The sequence below is a fragment of the Liolophura sinensis genome, chromosome 9 (assembly GCF_032854445.1).
Source record: "Liolophura sinensis isolate JHLJ2023 chromosome 9, CUHK_Ljap_v2, whole genome shotgun sequence".
NCBI classification, from domain to species: domain Eukaryota; kingdom Metazoa; phylum Mollusca; class Polyplacophora; order Chitonida; family Chitonidae; genus Liolophura; species Liolophura sinensis.
Genome location: NC_088303.1, coordinates 22303883 through 22324875, shown reverse-complemented (window position 1 = coordinate 22324875; position 20993 = coordinate 22303883). Strand labels below are relative to the sequence as shown.

Genomic DNA, 20993 nt, shown 5'->3' with positions numbered 1-20993 from the left:
GTCGGTTGTCTACAACCAGACAAGAGAAATGGTTGAAGCCGCCTTGTCTCCCATGGCCGCTATCGTTGATGGAATTCGGGCCGTACTTGACGCCATACAGACGATGGCCGAAATGTTACGCATCATTTTCCTTTCTTTAAAAAGAGCTGTTGACGATATCGCTGCCGCAATAAACGGAGCTCTGGAATGGCTAGCGAGCATTGGTGGACGTTTGCAACGAAAAGATGATGGCACCGTACAGGAAATGCAGAAGTGCCCTTTGATGACGCCTACAATGACTGTATGGACATTTAGCCGCTGTGTCCTTATAACATGTGACCTTGTCGGCACTGTCTCGGGTATTTGTGTGATTTTTCGGGTCGCGGAACTGTTGTGCATTTTGGTAAAACTATTTAAAAAACCTTATGAGCAAGAAATTGGGAGCTCCGATATCAAGAGCTATCTACAATGTGTACGAAATGTTTTACGTGAATATCACAAGTACATTATCACTACAGCCTTACAATCAGAGCAAAGCCGCTCTTACGAAGAAGTGAAGGATTCCATCATGGAGGAGATAAAATCGAAGATAAAATCGTATGACGGTCTGATCGACTTTCTCAGCAACACCTTAGGCTTTACTATAGTATTCGTCTTCATCAAAGCCATTTACTATCGACACAAGTATTTAAACTGACGACAGTTATGACAACAGGTACATTAACAAAGCACTTCACGCGATTGAAGAGAAAAGGAAAGAGAAGACAAAAGAAACCATTTTCCCACTCTCGGCTAATGAGAACTTAAAATACATCAAGCCTTGGACACTATTCCTAACACTAGCAGAGCGAAGGAAAATGCTACGTGGTGTTGTGATGTATGTCAGCAGTGCCGTCTACGCCGCCTTCTACCTTATGTGTGACTTTGGACTCTACTGGATGTTAGACATGATACGACGCCATTTTGAGGTCAAAGTTCACAAGCCAGTTCCGGCAGCCATTAAGATGCACGTACAGGGTGATGGGATAATAGCAGATATGTACCGAGCTTTGATAAGCTTGTTCGACCCCTTGACGAGTCTGGACACTGACTTGGACACCACTAGTTGTTTACCTAACCCTAGCGTCCCCAATTATAGTGTTTACCAGACAGTGGGTTGGATTTACGCTGTTTGTTTTTTCCTTACACTGTTTGAGGCGTATGGAATGCGCATGCGCCACGTCGTCATGGGTATGTATTTCCCTAAACGCGCCCGAGCACGCGCCGCATGGCTGTACAACCACATCATTAAGCAGAGGGGTGGCTTTCTCAAGTTTACTCGGCGACAACTGAGGCGGAAATATCATCAGGACAGCTCTGTAAAAAAGGCCAGTATCAGAGGAAAGCTTATAGCACAGTTTCCGTTCCTCACCAATTTTTTCCGGCTTCTCGGGTATGATCGGAAGCGATGCTTATGCTGCGGCGCGGAGGGGAATCCCCGAGATCTCGTCAACTTCTATCATTGCCCATCGGGAGACTGCGACGCTGTGTACTGCGTGGACTGTTATTCGGATATCAATAACATATGTACAGTCTGTATGAATCCAGTAGACTACGGGGATATATCGGATGAAAGCGAAGAGGTGGATTCCAGCGAGGATGAAGAGGAAAGGCAGCGAAAGATAAAGCTGTCGAAAGAGCGACGCGCGAAAATAGAAGCCAACAAAGAGGCGAAAACGCCAGCGATGTTACTCGGCCAGTTCAAAAGCTTTGCGGCTGCCAGCCAGAGGCCACAGAGCAGCACAGATAGCAGTGCAACGAGCAGTTACAATAGCGATTACGACAGCTCTTCGTCAACAAACGCAGAGGAGATGAAAGAACTGATGACGAAGTACCAGCAATTTTTAACAGTGAGCAACAAGCCTTCGGAGTCAGAGAGCAACTCATCCAACGACGCTAGCAGCGGTAGCAATCAGTTGGACAAAGGCAGTGTGAAATCTAAAAAGGACACATCATCGGAACCCAAGCATGTACTGATACAAATTTCAAGCAGCGAGTCCGAAACAAGCAGCAGTAGCGACAGTAGCAGTAGTGACATTAGCAGTAGCGACAGTAGCAGTAGCGATATTAACAGTGGCGTGTAGATGCTGTAGGTGCAAAAAAAAACACAATAAACAGTACGACCGGTACGGTCACGGCCATACCCCTTTTCATAAAAAAAGTAACTTGAGAAAAATAAATCAAAAGTAAAGTCGAACCAATTTAATGGCGATCAACAAAATGAGGGCCAATGCACACACGTGTACAGTAAACCGTTAAGCACATAACACTACAATGGATCTATATAAAGAATGAAAACCCTTTAAAACCATTTCAGGGCATCTCCAGGCGTCTAGCAACCCAAAGCTTCCGGTGCTTGAGCAGGCCCTGGACCCTCACCTTTTGTGCTGGGATAGTCTACCGACAGGCGTATAACTTTCAAATTGATTCCGACTCGCCTGATGGACAAGTGCCTATATAAGGATGGATCCAGCAGAGCGATTAACAACAATTACCCACAAAAATGGGCAGTATAGACATAGACAGTGCTGTCCAGAACAGTGGTACTCCCTTGAAGTGCAATCACATGCGTGCACCAAGTGTGGTATACAGGTGTCTTAGAAGAGTTTGCCATTTTCTACTTGAAGTAACTTATTTCTAAGCTCTTTTATTTTGTGCTAGTGTATGTTTGATTTGCTCAACTCGTGAACTAAGCACTTTCATATATATATATATATATATATGTGTGTGTGTGTGTGTGTGTGTGTGTGTGTGTATCCTACCATTGTGTACTTTGAAAATTATAACATAAGGCTGGAACTTCAAGAACTTCACAATCATTGCATGTTTTTTTTAACCTCTGAGATCAAACGGCCATGTTTTGCTTCACATTAACCGCTAGATCTCAATCGATGTTGCTCGCGCAATGACACAGAAACCTCTCACCAATGCGGTCGCTGTGAGTTCAAGTCCAGCTCATGCTGGCTTCCTCTCCAGTCGTAAGTGGGAAGGTCTGCCAGCAACCTGCGGATGGTCCTCCCACCATAATGCGGGCCGCCGTCGTATAAGTGAAATATTCTTGAGTACGGCGTAAAACATCAATCAAATTAAATAAAATCAATCGATGTTGTACGTGGGAAGGTGTGTCAGCAATTAGCCTGCAGATGGTCGAGGGTTTCTCCCGTGCTCGGCCCGGTTTCCTCCCGCTATAATGTTGCATGCATGCATGGCTGCCGTCGTATACGTGAAATATTTTTGAGTACGGCGTAAAATACCAATGAAAGAAATAAAAAATTAATAATCGCTGAGAGTACTAACCCGAAATGTGCAAAAGTTATGTGCCACAGAAACAGTTTTATTTTAGTCTTCATTTAATTTAAACTTCTTTCGACCCTTTTCTCTGTGAATAATATAAACCACAATGTCACAAATAACACACAAGTAAGTTGTGCATCCACTCAAACAGCATGAGTTTGGAATCACGCGATTGCCTTGCTAGGCTGGACTCGGCGGCTCTTCCCAGCTTGAAAGTATTTTATTATGTCCACAACAGTTATTTGCTTTTGTTCAGAACACTCCAAAACACGTTGTCTATAACCCTTTTAATTGAGCACCACCTCCATGGTTCTAATTCACACGTTCCACCAGTTTATCTTTTTCTGGACGATACCAAAAGCAGTGGTGTAAAAGGGGTGTTCTGCTTTTGTCGATGGACGTTATGGTCTTAACTGCGTAATTTTAATGTCAAAGTTACGTAAGGATTAAGTCAAATTTGTTTTCGTACTGTAGAGCTAATCTGGGATGAAAGGGACAGATTTTAAGATATAGTTCGTTCTCTCAAGCTCAGTTGGAAGTTTGCCACTTCCATGATCCCCGTCAAACCTGCGTGATGCTTTGTATATTGATGACAAAGTAATCACAACTTTCAGCTTTATCAGGCCTTGATCCACAAAATATGTCCAATATTAGCATGGCCATTCCATGATACCTTCTCACGGCTCTTGCTCATGTGAGATGAAATGTTGAATGACTGCACACAAGAAGATTCCCAAGAAACCTTAATTCCAAGTGACTGTACCGAAGGCTCCACATGAAGGCGAAACGACTGGCTTCATTATTTGAATTGTTGAACGCCACAGTTAGCAATTTTTATATAGAGGTGGTTTCATCGGTGGAGGAAGTGACCGGAATAAACCATCGACTTTTGATACGTTATTGACGAACTTTCCCGAATGAGACGTGTACAGATATTCACACCATATAAGACAGGTGGTTTTCAACAAAGTTTGGACAGCACAAATGACAACACAAACTTTGTTGACCACTTATTGTCGTCAATGACCCGTAAGCACGTAGTCAGCGCAGGAAAATTTTGCCACACCATGTCTATCCTCGCAATTGAAAAGCAATCACTTTAACACTGGACCTCGGCGCTTTCTAACTACTGACTGCAATCAAGATGCCAGCAAACAGACAAGCATGTGACTATCCAAGAGCTACCGAGGAGTCACGAACAGTAAATCGGCCAGAGGTGTGAATATCTCAATGGAGATACCTCCGCTGACAACTACCGAGAAATCTTGAATATTTGGATCTGTCATCACAGACAAAGAACGTTGTCCACAGTTGACAGGCTATATACTGTAACTTTCAGTCTGCCGAAAAAAAAAATGGGCGACGCATATTTAAAATTAATACCCCAAACAAGAAGGAATATTCTGGTTCGCATCAGGGTGTCATAACCGTACACAAGCATTGACGAACATCGGACTTACCTATCACTTCATCTCACGCATTTGCTAGCCATTGCTTATACTAAAGTTCAAACGTTGACTTGAACGTAACATTCGTTCTGTGCATGATTTAAACTTCTTTGGCTCCTTACAAGGAAACAAGGTCGCAACTTTCCAACCCGACTTTGACGAGTCAGGAGTTTCGGCGCATCCTAATAAAGTACCTAACAGACAGCATGGCTATCGCTCAGCTTACTTTCTGAAAACATTCAGTTTGGGATGTGTAATCCCTTCAGATAAATAAGGAATTCATTCAGTTTGAAGGTGGGCAACCGGTATCATGAAAACTTTGACTGTGACAGTGACAAAGAGTTGCCTGGTGGCATATTTTTCGGCTTGTATCGCTTTATGAACTCACAAGTGATTAGAACTATAGACTGCCGTTCGGGCTACAACATGACCTACACGCATGTGTTTTAGTGACCAATAGACCTACTATGGATCAACTTTAATATGCCCACCGAAAAATGCAATTTCGGCGACGAATATGTATTTGTTGAAGTTGACCACTTTCCATGGCTTACGCCAAGTACAAAGACTTTTAGAGCATGTAGAAGGAATTAAGAGATCAACATCAGACTGATGGAAGGATTTCCACCAAGGATTATCCATGGGTTTTTCATCATTTTTACTTATGTACCAAAGGTCACCGTAACCGCTGGGCGACTTACTCATCGATGTTCAATCTGAAGGCCGGGGCCCCGTCTCACACAGCTGTCGCAATGTTACTCCTGGCCCATTTTCCATGGGGACATATCTCTTCACTATATGTTGTCCTGGACGCTGTGCCAAGCGCATGGTGTGACTCACTACGTGACAAAATGGCGTCGCTGCATGACAAAATAGCACTCTGTGGTCCAGAAGTGGGAGAAAGAGTTTTACGCAAGGGAAATATGGAATATACAAAAATGTACAGTTCAAAATTACATTCATTTTGTAACAAGAAGCAAGACGGAAGTGGCCTGAACAGACTCTCTTGTGTATGAAGTCTTATACTTCATGTGAGTGTGTATCACACACTCACGTGTTTTATGATGTGTAAGTTCAGAGTAGAATTGTTCCGCACAATCCATGTGTCAGTGCATTGATCTATTCAATTCTAGATACTATATGTTACAATTTTATCAAATATCATTGTATTTGTGTTCTTGTGCTTTAGCAGCTACAGCCTTAGAAATACGTGAGTGAGTGAGTGCTTGGGGTTTAACGTCGTACTTAACAATTTTTCAGTCAAATGACAACGAAGGAATCATTAGAGTGCATGTAATGTGCCTCCTTGTTTCAGGACTGATTTCCACCGCTCTTTTATCTCATGCTGCTTCACCGTTGCTGGCAGACCTTCATGCTGGAAAGATTCCCAACTGTTGCCTAACTAAAATGTATTAGTTCCACTATAGCACATCTTATGACTAAGAAAGATTTGAATTAACTTAGTAGCTATTAAAAGAGTGGAGGATGATTTTACATCAACATGCACGGTAAGTAATTGCTTCGAATTATTACTGTTCTACACCCAAGATTATAGGTTCCGTGTCAAAACTGCACACAAAGTGTTATCTATGTCTACATGTAGCGTGCAAAGCTGTCCGCAATCAGAATCAGGGAAACTGTTGCATATGGAACACTTGTGTACAAATCCGGTTGGTTTTCAAACTTAATGTGAGAGAACACGAAATAAAACCTGCACACAAAATTTTATCAAAATCAGATAACATGTTAAGTAGTTATTGCACAAGAAACAACCACCAATCCGAATATTTATTTGATTGGTGTCTTACGCCGTACTCAAGAATATTTCACTTATACGACTGCAGTCAGCATTATGGCGGGGGTAAACCGGGCAGAGATCGGCGAAAACCCACGACCATCCGCAAGTTGCTGAAGACCTTTTCACGTACGGACGGAAGGAAGCCAGCAAGGTGGGCTTGAACTCAGAGCGACGACATTGGTGAGAGGCTCCTGGCCTATTACGCTGCGTTAGCGCGCTAATCAACTGAGCCCCGTCCCCTCCCCACCCAATCCGAATACAGAAAATCACTAATTATGACAAATGTATGCACGCACCTGGTTTGTTTTCAAACTTGATCTGGAGTTACGTAAAATGAACCAGTACATAAATTTGTATAAAACCCGAACAATGTTTAGAATTGTTATTGCACAGAAATTGACCACCAATGAAAATCAAGGAATTCTTTAAATATGCAACATTTGAATATGCAAGAGGCTGTTTCAAATGCACGAATGCATAATGTAACCTACAAGTTTCAGGATTCTCATAGAATTAGTTTTCAAGATACGAAGTTAAACGCCACCCCTCACCTCCAACCCCCACTCACCCAGCATCCAATCATAATCAAGGAAGATTAAATATTCAAATCTTATGCACGAATGAGACTGCTTCTCCACGTTATTCCGCGATTACACTATAGGAACATATGAACAAAATTTCATAAAAATCAAACGTTTACATTAGTTTTGACACAGAACCGATTTAAAAGCACAGGATATCATTAAATTAAAAAAGAATTCATTAAGTATCATTCATCATTTCCCAACTTGGGTTCATAATCTATGGAACAGAAGAATTTCAGCACTTCTCTGCAAGAAGCAAATCGGACCCATGGAACTACAGAAAAGAGCGATTGATATATACCCTCCTTTTCTCTGAAGTGGGGTCATAGACTGCAAAGCTGGAATGCGTAATTTATAAAACGACGAAGTTGTACACCTATTGATAGCATGCGTGTTTTAATGGTACAGTGTTGCGTTTATTTCCAAACATCTTTATTATTTTAACATCAGCTAGCGACCAATGATCTTGACACTAGACAGCAGCTGACCAGAGGGGAATGGACTCGAACAAAGGCCAGCCATCGGCTAGTGAACCAGTGAAATACCGCTTTGGCCGTGGTTTCTGGTATTTCTGCTCCACGTTAACTGCTTGTGGGGTTTTGAGGACAAAAAGCGGTCAAAGGCGCTCATACCGTCGGTTGCTCATGCATTCTTGTTTTCGTTAAAGGCCACTTGCTTTCCAACGACATGGTGTGCATGTGTATGCACATAATACGTTGAAAATTCCTCAGCAAATTAACGGTCGGTGGTTTACCCAGGGCACTCCCGTTTCCTCATCACAGAATACTGACTGCCAGCTTATACAAGCGAAAAATTCTTAAGTACGCGGAGTTAAATAACTATGAAATCAATCCAAGAAACTGAATTATTTCCATATTCCCCACAGGGGAGTCGTCGTACACATTATAGGCACCTGTCAATTGTTATCGTATTGTCGTGGGTTAGTGGATAGGCCACAGAATAGGTTCAATGCCGGCATTGGAGATGTGATCCTAATATTCCATAATCTACAGGTGCGGTCGGTAGTGTTTGCTAGTTTTAAAAACGACAGCGCAAGAAATAACCCAAACCATCCACGACAGCGTGGAATTTATTTCTGTCTGTCTGAGATTTACGTCGTACTTAATTTTTCAGTCATATAACGGTAAGTAGTCAGGAGGTGTGCGTACATACTGTGGCAGGGCGAGTCCATGCACACTGCCAAAGTATCAGCGGAATAGGAAACGGCTCAAAGGTAACCGGTAAAATACGACCCTTGTCAATTTAGCTTGGTCAGTTTTAAATCCAGTAAGGTAGTTTTACAGGAAGTTCATTTGAATGGTCATGAAGTCAAACTACCATCTTTATTTAATAACGTTAGCAATGTCCAACATCTAAGTCCACTGAGCTTTATAACCTCATCATAGTTGTGTTGTTCACGAAGTTTCCTTCATGAACAGGCGTGATTCATGGCCCAATCAGGTCCTACTCTGCAAAGGTCGACTGGCTATTTACTTACCAAAACTGGTAGGAGTTCCAGACGACATTGTGTCCGAAAGCGGTTGTTCTAAGAGTACGCAATGTCTGGAATAAATTTTCTTCCACAGTATTAGTAGATGGGTTATTGTCAAATCTTACTGCCTGCAGCTGGACTTTTTTACATGGGTATTGAGGGGCGGTAGTTTCAAGGCAGAACAAGGAACTGCGATTCCAAGAGCATTTGTTTTTAAAACAACGAATTACACAACAATAGGGGACGAGCACCGTTTGACTGAAAGCCCCCTGGCAAAACTAAGCGGGACGTAGTCACTGACTGTCGGAAGAGTATGCTTCTGAATATAGCACATAATATACATCACCACATTTAACAGCCTTGGAAGGGCATGAACCCGGGCTATCTTGGACCATTAAACTTTCAGAGGCCTGCATGGTCGTAGCTATATCGCAGCTCTGAGATGACCTAAAAGTCGGTCTATTGCATAATTAAAAATCCAGATACCCGTACTCGATCGCGGTTGTTCACCGCATTGAAGGGACTTCAGATAGCCTAGTAGTCTGACTATATGCCGGGCCATAAAGCCATCAAAAAGACTATCTTGCTAAACAGAAAAGATCTGAACTGAATTACTGAAATGATTTTAAAGAGCACATCGGGTTTAAGCCCTGTACCCTAGAGGACTGATTACAAAGGTGTGCTGTTTTCCAATATGATGGTATGTGGGCGAGTCTGAACTAAAATTGGATAACTAAAAAAAAAAAAAAAAAAGTCAAGAATGAATACGTGCATGCTGGTCAAGACACAAACTATAGGCGTCGAAAACGCTTAGCAAATTTTTAAAAATTAAAAAAATATAAAAAAAAAAACGGGTCACTCAAAAGTGAACAAATTTTAAAGTTTAAGTCCTTGTTCAATTATCAAATACTGGCACGAACGTTCTCTTTTGGTCCTCAATTGAATTATGAACATTGTTTAAGACATATTTCATGAACTCCACTGGTTTAAGTAGGACCCATCGATCCACCAAAGAAATCGTCTACAGAATTAGCCTTAAATTCTCTAACGCCAAATATTTAACAATACTTCTCACGGGAAATGCATTTTTATGTTGAGAGACGCTGGATAAATGTCAAAATGAGTTAATTTGTAAGTCAGATAAAAATTGTATGGTTCGAAGAGAACTGATGGGCGGTTTCGAAACAAACCATACAAGATGATTTATACATAACGAAAACACCCGCGTGCACCAAGTCTTCCTGAAACAAGTATTATGTAGATTTAAACAATTTCATTAACAAAGCATTAATGAACATTATGTGGATAATGTACTAAATATCCGGAACAGATCAGTTTTTGAAATCTTTCTCTTCCGTGCCATCATCGACATTCATCCAACGCTCAATACGATCCCAACTTACTCGCATTTTCCACCCGATACAAATCGTTCAAAGTTGGGTTAAGTTAATGAAATGCCCTATCACAATAAAAATAGAGAATGCAGAAAATGAACACAGCCAATGGGATTTTGCATAGGGTCTACTTGCACAAGGTTTCCTTTGTCTTTAATACGTTAAATTCCTGTTGAGATATCGGGAATGAAAAGATCAGCTTAAAAGATCACGTCTCTTAAGTCACGATTTATAAATCGAAGCACGCAATCGCGGCTTAAGGCCAGGAAAGATTGAGCAAGTAGGCCTCGTTGTCTGCTTCAAATACTTGAGGTAGTAAGATAATGCGAAATGAAAATGTAACTTAACCCACCTTTGTGATCACTTGACCAGGTTGCACTCGCCTAGCACAGACCAACACACCACTCGCCACCTTTCATTCTTATGACCATTTATTTCAGCATAACAATAGTAAATTCACAAAGATTCGTCTAGCATACAGTCTCATCGCCACAGGTCTTTCAAACCTATTTTGTTTCACAATCAACGCAGCCGGATACTGGCATCTTTCAACAATAAAACCCACAGCGCAACATACGTCGCGAACGGTACAGAATTACACCGAGTTGTACACATGAAGCCGTCAACTCTCAAGATTGCCATTCTCTTTCAGAATATGAATGTGATAATATACATATATATGAATACAGTTCATAGCATCATGGTTAAGAAACACTCGTACACCAATGACAATGTCAAGAATACAGAATAACGTTTAGGTGGATCTTGAAAGTGTTGTATGTTAACACACATATCCGAACTCCAGTCCACTCTTTCCAGAAAGGCTATACAGCTTTTGCTACCAAACACCACTGATACACATCACAGGCCAAAACTCACAAGAACATCATGCGGGAAAATATGGAAACACGTATTTAACATCGTCGTTCTTCGTCGGCTTCGTTCGTGTTATATATGGCGTTTGTGTACACTCATCAACAGTCCATACTCCATAAAAAATTTGAAATTTCAGGTCTCACCACACCCAACCCCTCTCCCTCCCTCCCTCCCATCCCCCAACTGTATCTGGGTCACCCGAAGGTGGACTAATTTGAGCCCCTTTAACAAATCAGCATTGCAATTCGTACAAAATAAATTACCCATTTACATAAGCTCACGTCTCCATACGTTCTACTCATCCCACACTTCATAGTACCAGTCACAAATCATGACAGATGGCAGGCAGCTACGGTCATAGGCCACCAATACAGCCAAGCACTGTACGATTATTATTATACTACTCGCATGACTGCTGGATTTCTATACAATTTTCATCTTTGATGCCCGTCTTTGCACCTGCGACTTTATCTTCTGATCATAGATAATTCCCATTTAATACACACCTGCTAAATGCGTTTTCAAATATCTCCATAATAGCTACATTTTTTAACCCCTCATGCTACATGTACTGCCACTCTGCTTAAGAAAGGACATGATTGGATGAAAATTGTTCATTCAGTACCTTAATCTGAGAGAGCCTGTGATTGGTTGGTCAACAATTGCAGTTCATCAATCTTCCCCTCTTAAGACAAGATATAAACTGCGTGAACTGGACAAAATATTAAAGTATTTATAGCGTTCGGCTATCTGTGTGATAAAGTGAGTAAATGGTTTTGGTGGCGATGGAGACTAAATCAGCAGCTTTCAGGAGGTGTCTCCCGTGGTATCAATGCTGAATCCTGCGATATGCCTGGTGAAGTGTTCCGCTGACTGTGACAAGGCAAGGTTAGCGGTAAACTTCACCTTCCTCTTGTGTTAGATTGTATTACGATGCTAGACTACAGCTTCTAATATAAGCCACATCTTCTGTTTCTACAATACAAAAGAATGCCACGGTAGCCTAAGATCTGATGTAGTTACTACCATTACAGCCCTGTAACTTCTGAACCTATCTGAAAATACATGCGATTGGACATGATTTATATGCAGTGGAAAAGTCTCACTACCTACCTAATTTACTGAAAAAATACAATAATTCTGAGCAGACTGGCAAATTTCCTCACCATTCACAGCAAGAGTACATGTATATGTAAACGAAGAAGTCACTGTGGTGTCTTACTCCAAATGCTTATACTGGGCTGAGGATGGGTGAATATGCTGTGGATTGCTATTACCAGAGGCAGTTAGTGGATTAACCAATGCAAGAGAATACAGACTGAACATAGAGAAGAGCGAGGTCACAGTTTAGCACTTAGCAGTGAACTACAGTACTCTAACAACCGATCAGTTCACAACATACATCACCCTTAAGTCATCTAAACAGAAGAGAAATTCTTGATTTTTCCCCTAGATTTTCAATCCCTCGTCACTGATTAGTTCAAATACACTTACTGTACAGTATAATAAACTTTGTCACAAAGAAAACTTCTTCCACATCACTATTGAATCTTGCACCAGACCTTTTGCCAAAATGTACTCACTTTACACAGATAATAGAGTATGTAAATCACAAAATGCTGCCCATCATATAACCGTAGCAATAAATTTTTCATAGCCCACCCCGTCAACCTTGCAGCAAAGTCATGGAAAAATGGAGCTGAAATATTGTCTTTGAAAAAATCAGCATACTTAAAACTGCCACACTACAACTTGTTTCATTCAGTCTTCTAAAAGTTTGAGCTAGGCATTTGACAAAGCCAAGTGATCAAATTCTTAAACAGAAAATAAAATTTTGAAAAAAAATTATCCAGTTAAAATATGAACATGCTTTCAGAAAAAAAAAAAAAAAATGTTGCTGAACGAATCTCTCTTAAATGAATTATTTGCTCGATTGGTTTCATATACCCAGTAGTTAGATTCAGATGAAGTTAGACCGCTTTTCACCAGGAAAAGGGCATACATGCATACTGATTATATGTATATGTATATATAATCATACCTATACAGGTACATGAGTACACATTCATAACAGTATAACTACACAAAAAAGGGGGAGAAAGGTTAAAAAATAAATTTTAAAAAAAAAAAAAAAAAAAAAAAATGAACTAGAGACTTTAACAATGACATCATGTATGCGTCAATCTACACCACAATCCACAAGCACATCAAATTCACCACACAATCCTACAACCCCATCTACATCTCCCAGACCACCCTTTCACACCCTTTAGTTCCATCCAGTACCCGGTTTGGCTGGTGAGCCCCAGCCGCCCTGACTGGGGCTTGGGCTTGAGCCGTCATGGCCATGTGAATTGCCCCACCCAAGAAAGTTACTGCCTCCAGCCCCACTCTGTCCTACGTTGGCAAAACCGGGATTATTGTTGTTGTTGTTGTTTCCTCCCTGGTTGCCGCCATCCCCTCCTCCTCCTCCACCTCCTCCAGTGTTCTGACCTCCATGTCCTTGATTGCCCATGTTCAGAAGCCCCCAGCCACCTTGCCCAGAGAGAGCCGCCGCCAGCATGGCTGTGTTAAATGGGAAAGCCCCCAGATTGAACCCGCCCATATTCCCTCCCATGTTATTCCCCATATTGCCCTGGTTGGAGGATCCTCCAGTGTTGTGTGAGCCTCTGCCACCTTGGTTACCCCAACCTCCAGGACCGTAGCCCTGCCAGAAACCCCCTTGGTTAGGATTGAACCCACCCCCACCACCACCCCCACTACTGCCCCCGCCTCCACCTCCGCCTTTCTTGTCGCCATATTTGTCGTAATTCTTCGGAGCAGCACTGCTGATGTGAACACTGGTGTTCTTGATGATGTGATCTTCACCACACAAATGCTGGGCTGCATCTGGGTCAGCGAAAGTCACGAAGGCAAAAGCTCGGAATGGTTTGGGGATGAACACGTCGATCACTTCTCCAAACTGGCTGAAGTAATTGTGAAGGTCATCCTCTGTTATGTCTTCAGTACATCGTCCAATAAACACTTTTCGGTTCTGTGATCCCTCCTTATAACAAAAATAGCAGAACATGTTATATGGACATTGACCTGATTTTCATGCCATTACGCTTTAAAATGGACGCTTTTTACTGGGAGCTTTTCATATCTAAACAATCGCAAAATGCAATCTATCCTAACTGACCTAAAATTTTGTCCATGACTAACTTGCTTAATTGACCGCATTCTGAGAAATCTAACGATTATAGAAAAGTACTTTATGGCTGGTTTGGAAGGTATTATGATATCCTGCTGGGGAAAATGTATGTTTCAGCACCAAAAATCATATTTTATGGCAGTTATGCATTTTTGTGGGCTAAATTTGGGGCCATGTACGGTATATAATTTTATTCTCTCACAAACTGCAATCATTAAGCATGCAGCCTTGTTTGCCTAATTCTAACATGGCCATTTTCAGGTGAACTAGTAACTTGTTGGTAAACAAACATTTTTTAACACTTTGGCTGATCAACAAAACCATGTGCTAGATATTTCAGTGGTTTATTACAAATATGATAAAATTCAACAACTGGTAATATGGTTGCACTTAATAGGCCTTCACCACAATACCTCCTTTTCCACTCAATAGCATCTATTAAACTATAAAGCCCAATGTCCCTAAGTTATGTCGTAGCAATGACTATTTTATAAGCAAACAAATGTGGCAATAGAATTTAGAAAAACCGGGATATCAGTCAATGAGATCTGTATAAATGTAATAATTTTTTTAATTCAAGCCAAATGTACCCATTCAACAGAGGTTGCCAAAGTCTGTCTGTTGTATTTTCACTATGGGTTTGAGTAAATGTTTAAATTCACTGCAATCAGCTCAGCCCAAAAAATCACATCAATGCAAAGCTTAGCAGCTGAATTTGCTACTTCTTTCAGGTCATAAGCGAACTTAATACATTTCATCTGACCGTAACACTATCCAAAAACAACAGCCATTCACACATGAGCGTCTTTACAGGATGTATTTCAGTGGAGTGCTGTTTCTCAACAATAAAACAAAAATGTTTCAAAAAGTAGAAAACAATGAAAGGAAAGGACAAAAAATTGGGAGGCTTACATCTAAGTTTACCTTGGAATTGGGGATGCGAACATCGCACCATCGGCCATCTATCATGTGTCGCTGGCTCAAACACTTCTTCTGAGCCTCATACTCCTTAAATCGCACAAAACCGAAACCTTTCGATTCCCTCGTCTTAGGATCTTTCTTAACCTGTGAAGACAGAAACAAACAAGCAAACCTTAAATATAAAATATGCTGACCCTTATGTGAAAAGCATACTGACAGTCAAGAAGACAGAGGGAAGCAGAAGATGAATAATAAGTTACGTTAAGAACTACACTAAGAGAAAACTGACATGGTTGGTGAATGGCAAATCAATCTGACCCCTGACAATGTATACTCTATAAGGAATAAAGCATCAGAAATCTACCGCTTTTGAAACTTTTCAGCAAACAAAATTTGTTACAACTGATTATCTCACGGAAGGAATTGTTACCAGTCAAGTCAGATACATTTTTTAAACTCAGGCAATGAGTTTCAACTGATCGCTACCTTTGTGAAAACTGCTTGAACAGTATGTGTGTGACCATGGCAAAATCATCATGAAAAACAGAAATTTAAATTTAATATATCAAATTATCAACAATTTTAATAGTGCCATAAAGTGAAAGGATTTACACCCTTTCTATTTTCTCCCATATTTATGGCATTTTGGGCAGCGAGGGGAGGTTGACAAAATGATTGGTGTTTAGGTTTATTGGTGGGTTGCCTGGGTTGAACCTCTGACCAATGTCATGTAGCACTCAGATACTGTTTTACTTCACTCTTAAAATAGCTGTACTGTGAAAGACTATCTGATTTGTGTCTAGAGCTAAATTCGAGAATTTTTCAACCTGGCAATGGCATCCATTCGGTAGATTTATCACCTGTGGCACCCGCTTTGCTTTCCTGTCAATTTCCTCAACAAATAAAGTTTTATCAGGCGACTTAACTTATGTGATGTCATTTTTTTTTTTTGTTTTACTTCAAACTTTTTTTTTTCTATGCCATTTTGCAAACTGGAAACAGTTCACCAAATTTTGAATTGGCCCTAAACTGAACACTCATACGCACCAAATTTTGAGGGCTGTAACACTTAAAGATGCCAGTGATGGCCTTATTGATCAAAGCCTCCATTCTACACCATTTTGCCAGATAGGGCCTCATTCAACCATGAACGAAATTTCAAACTGTCCAGAACTATTAACTACAATGAACTAAACTGTCTTCTTCAATATTCAGGTCTAAAAATCACACAAACCTGAACCATTAACAGTTCTCCAAATGTGCTGAAATACTCTCTCATTATGTCCTCGGTGGTCTTCCAAGGTAATCCCAACACTATCAGGTCGCTACATCGTGATCGCTCTAGCTTTTTAGTTTTCGGTATTGGATTTTCAAGAGCGTCGTCTCCCTTCCGCTTATTGTCTGACATAGCACTTCCTGTAATACAGACAAGACTTACTCATTAACAGCATCAATTTACATGTCAAACATCTACAAATTGGATGCAGAGGATTTGTAACGCAGGGCAAACTCTTTACATCAGAGCAGGCAGTTTGATGTCATTTCATTAAAGAAGCTGCTATTCACCATGCAAATCCGAGAATAGGGGCAAAAACTAACAATAGACACCAACAGCTGAATGCAATTAGCCACCTCTTAACACTTTCACACCAATGACTTTAAAAATCAATAATAACATCTTTATGCAGATATGACAATTTATTATGAGGGGACTGCTCACAATTCATCAATCAACCATTTATCTATCAGAGATACTTGATAATGCAGATGCAGATGCAGATGAAGGGGTGCCCTTGCTTACAATTAGACACTGCACAAGTAAGAATATAAGATATAATAGAGGTCCTTTCCCAAACGCTGGGTATTTTCCTATTCACACATTAGAACCTCCATTAAGTTTCTCACCTCGACATTTTCTCAATCAGCAATCCTTGGCTGCGGAAATCGCACTTTTGTTGGACCTAAATCGGCTTTTGTCCTACTTTAATTAATCATTTTTAAACTGAAAAACTGGCAAAATGTATATCAGGCAGCCATGCAGCCAGTATTCTCTAAGTTGGAGACTTTTCGTCGTTCAGCTGGTCCATAAAAATTGTCAGATGTGCATGAAAAATGACAACTCCACATCAAAGAGAACAGTCCACTCCACACGCACCAATGTGAGCGAAGGTTAGCTATGGTGAACATGCCAGCCTGTTTGAAGTTTTTGCTGCACTGTGGATTAGAATTGCTTGGTATGATCGCAACTGGAGCTGATTGTGGTCCAATGATTATGCAATCTCATTGGCTAAGGGTTGCTGGTTGAGGAAGTGTTTGTAGGAAAAACAGAGGTTCTATATGTGGCATAGGCTTAGTTTGGAAGTGGGGGGGGGAGGAGAGAGCTTGGGGGACACCCTATTCTGACAAAATTAATATGGAAGAGATAGGGATATAGAAGAAAACTGGAAATGGGATGGCCCAATTTCAAATTCTGGCTAAATCTATGATGTGCACATAGGAAAATAACCAGCATTTACAAAATTGACCTCTGTTATACGCATACAGCAACATACAGCATACAGCAACATATGGCATACAGCAACATACTGTATACAGCAACATACAGCATACAGCAACATCTCATTCAATAGGATCTTTGTGAGATACACGTTCTCGAGAGTTACCCGTAGGAGAGCCACCACAAGTTGGGGTTAGAACCCTGCCAGTGCATGACCTTTGCGTAAATGAGTGTTGGGTAAATGGAGCGTGGCCTTGATTTTAAAAAATCTACACTCTACCTCTGTTTATGACCTAAATGTTGTCTACTCTTCTGTGGCAATGTCAATACCTGTAAGAGGTTTATTTAGATCATGCTAAGCATTAGTACATCCAGATCAAGATGGACTCAGTGTGCTATTTTAAAATTCTGACATTCATCGTAACTATGAGCCCAACACCTCTCAAAACACATGGCCCAGATTTCAAACTCTCATGTCTATCCCACTCATGGCAATCTAACTCACCTAAATAAGTGTCACATGACCTACTTCTGGGTTTGACATGCAACTTTTTTGGCACTGAAATCCTCGAGAAAACTATCATACTTCGATTAATGTCTGAAAGAACAACTTCAACCTTGTTAATTCAAACCAAAAAGGCATAAAAAAGTACTTGTGTTTTCAGGGCAGGTAATTTTGGGTGCAGTCAGTGCAGACTTCATTGAAATCGGTCCCATCGAGTTGGTGTTCGCAGATGTGCAGCGTTCTGTTTGATAAACAGTGATAGACTCAGTGTTACGATGAATGTCATAATTTTAAAATAGCACAATGTGTCCACCAAGATGGACTAAATAAGAATTAACCTGCACATGTGTAAGTAAACTAACCGCACGTAGGCCTAAAAGCAGGCTACACATACGGTGACACACGCGCATTAGGCAAAACATGTGATCTAACCCCCAACGTATATGTGCAATCGCCCAACGCGGAACTAGCATGAATGTGTGTCTCACATATAGGCCATAGGCTTGGGGTACAAAAACACCCTCTTAGCTCCCACCTGTTAGTCGATATATATAGGCCTATTATATATGTAATGTCAATTATCCTAATTCGGCAATGGGGAACAGACCAATATATAACCACATACTACTACAATAAACAAAATGCTACACAATAGAACAATAAAAAAAAAATGCCAAGGAGGTGGGGAATAAAAAGCGACATGGAAGCTTAACTGCATCTCAAAACGGGAGACAACTCTGTGCCCCTCAAGAACCGCCCTCCATACGTTAACTTATAGTGAAAGCAAGAAGATTCAAATCATAAACTCGCGTACCCTTTGGAAAAACTGCTATGTACGGTATAGATCCCCATGACGGCTGTGCTCCAGGCTTTTCTGGCGGATGAAGTTGACCATCTACTAGTCGAATTCCACGCATTGCTCCTGTCTCCGGATTTCTGAACTTGAGGCCACAGGCACCTGGAAACTGAGCTACGAGGGTGCTCAGCAAAAGAGTCCCATCACTCTCGCATGGTATTTCCATAGGCTCTTCGCTTTCGTCCTCCGCAACCTGGATGTACGAAGCCATCTTGGTAAGACCGAACAATCAACGAAAAATAAAGGACACTGGGCTAAAATGCCCAAAATATCGCTTGCTTGTCGAAACTTCCCTCGTGTTTTCTTTCAAGATGGCCGCCGAAAACAAAGCGGAACGATGGGAAACCAAGCGCATTTGGACAAAACACATGGCAAGTTAAACCTTTATTTTATCTGTTTATCTGGTTTTGGTAAATAAAATAGTTTTGAAAGCGTTGAAACAGAAGAAAAAAGGCGAAATATCAACGCTAATTATAAATCCTAGCGTCACTTCCCTAGCGGAGAAAAGTGTCAAAATTCATTAGGGCTAGTGGGAGATAACTCTGTACAAAATATCCAGGTAAGCCTACACTGCGTTTCTTTCCTTTCTCTGGAGATTTATTTATTTGTTTATTTCATTGGTGCTTTACGCAGTATTTTCACGACGGCAATCAGCATTATGTTGGAGGAAATCGGACAGCGCCCGGGGGCAATCCACGACCATCCGCAGCTTGTTGTCGTACCTTCCAACACGTATCATCTTTCTCTGGTGTGGCAAGTACAGTGTATATACATGTAAGCCTTATCAGCTGACAGGTTAGGACCCCCGATGGGTTGAACAGATGAGGTAGAAAGATAGACAGATATCTTTAATACATATACAGTACAAAAGATATATGATAATAAATGCAGTGAGGACAAAAACAGCTATCGGTACCGGTATAGTATGTGTCAATGCAATCAGCCTTGATCATGCTTAAAAACAAGTGTCGATGAACTGTAGTCATCACCAGTTCAGTAAGTTTATGAGGTGTACTGGCCATTAGGCGTAAACATTTGACCAATGGAGTGATTGAAGGAATGGTGTCGTTTTTAGCCCAGGAAACCTGGCGACTTAAGCTGTTTCTGTTCCTATACGTGAAGATGTGCACTTGTTAAACACAATAAATGATGTTTAAAAAAAAAAAACTGCACTGTGCTTGGAGGATGCACATAGTGACAGGATGCCCATGCTCACAGGATGCCCATGGTAGGATGATGCTCATGCGAACTTGACAAGATACTCATGCTGGGAGGGTGCTTCAACCTTGCTATATTATTTTCTTTATTGTTCACTTCCAGGCAACAAGAATACTGTATGTTATTTTTTTCCTTCTGATACTGTCACAGCAGGGGCCTTCTGATACTGTCATGGCAAAGGCCTCCTGATACTGTCATGACATAGGCCTCCTGATATTGTCACAGCATGGGCCTCCTGATACTGTCATGGGCCTCCAGACACTGTCACGGCATGATCCCTCTGCTACTGTCCGGGCAGGAGCCTCAAGATAATGTCATGGTATGGGCCCTCTGATACTGTCACAGCATGGGCCTCCTGATACTGTCACAGCATGGGCCTTCTGGCACTGCCACAATATGGGTCTTTTGATACTGTCACAGCTGGGCCTTATAACACTGCCACAGCATGGGCCTTATAACACTGCCATAACATGGGCCGTCTGATACTGTCACAGCATGGGCCTTATAACACTGCCACAGCATGGGCCTTATAACACTGCCACAGCATGGGCCTTATAACACTGCCACAGCATGGGCCTTATAACACTGCCACAGCATGGGCCTTATAACACTGCCATAACATGGGCCGTCTGATACTGTCACAGCATGGGCCTTATAACAGTGCCATAACATGGGCCTTATAACACTGCCATAACATGGGCCTTATAACACTGCCACAGCATGGGCCTTATAACACTGCCACAGCATGGGCCTTATAACACTGCCACAGCATGGGCCTTATAACACTGCCATAACATGGGCCCTCTGATACTGTAACAGCATGGGCCTTATAACACTGCCATAACATGGGCCTTATAACACTGCCACAGCATGGGCCTTATAACACTGCCACAGCATGG

At 41.4% G+C, this 20993-nt stretch overlaps 2 protein-coding genes across 2 annotated transcripts; one reads left to right on the top strand and one right to left on the bottom strand.

Moving 5' to 3' along the window:
• Positions 1 to 836: 836 nt before the first annotated feature.
• LOC135475704 (DC-STAMP domain-containing protein 2-like) lies at positions 837 to 2102 on the top strand. The gene has a single exon (XM_064755636.1). The coding sequence runs from the start codon at positions 837 to 839 to the stop codon at positions 2100 to 2102; it is 1266 nt and encodes a 421-aa protein (XP_064611706.1).
• Positions 2103 to 13029: 10927 nt separating this feature from the next.
• LOC135474895 (TAR DNA-binding protein 43-like) lies at positions 13030 to 19181 on the bottom strand. The gene is made up of 4 exons (XM_064754563.1): positions 18835 to 19181; positions 16253 to 16434; positions 15022 to 15162; positions 13030 to 13950 (listed from the first exon to the last, which is right to left on the bottom strand). The coding sequence occupies exons 1-4, from the start codon at positions 19085 to 19087 to the stop codon at positions 13174 to 13176; spliced, it is 1353 nt and encodes a 450-aa protein (XP_064610633.1). The 5' UTR covers positions 19088 to 19181; the 3' UTR covers positions 13030 to 13173.
• Between the last annotated feature and the right edge of the window lie 1812 nt (positions 19182 to 20993).

Bases quoted from the DNA above. Each gene is read 5' to 3' on its own strand.
- LOC135475704 (XM_064755636.1), top strand. From the start codon at position 837: ATGCTACGTGGTGTTGTGATGTATGTCAGCAGTGCCGTCTACGCCGCC.
- LOC135474895 (XM_064754563.1), bottom strand. From the start codon at position 19,087: ATGGCTTCGTACATCCAGGTTGCGGAGGACGAAAGCGAAGAGCCTATG. The intron at 16,435-18,834 runs GTACGCGAGTTT...TCTGTATTACAG, and splicing joins CATAGCAGTTTTTCCAAAGG to GAAGTGCTATGTCAGACAAT. The intron at 13,951-15,021 runs GTAAACTTAGAT...TTTTGTTATAAG, and splicing joins TTCGCATCCCCAATTCCAAG to GAGGGATCACAGAACCGAAA.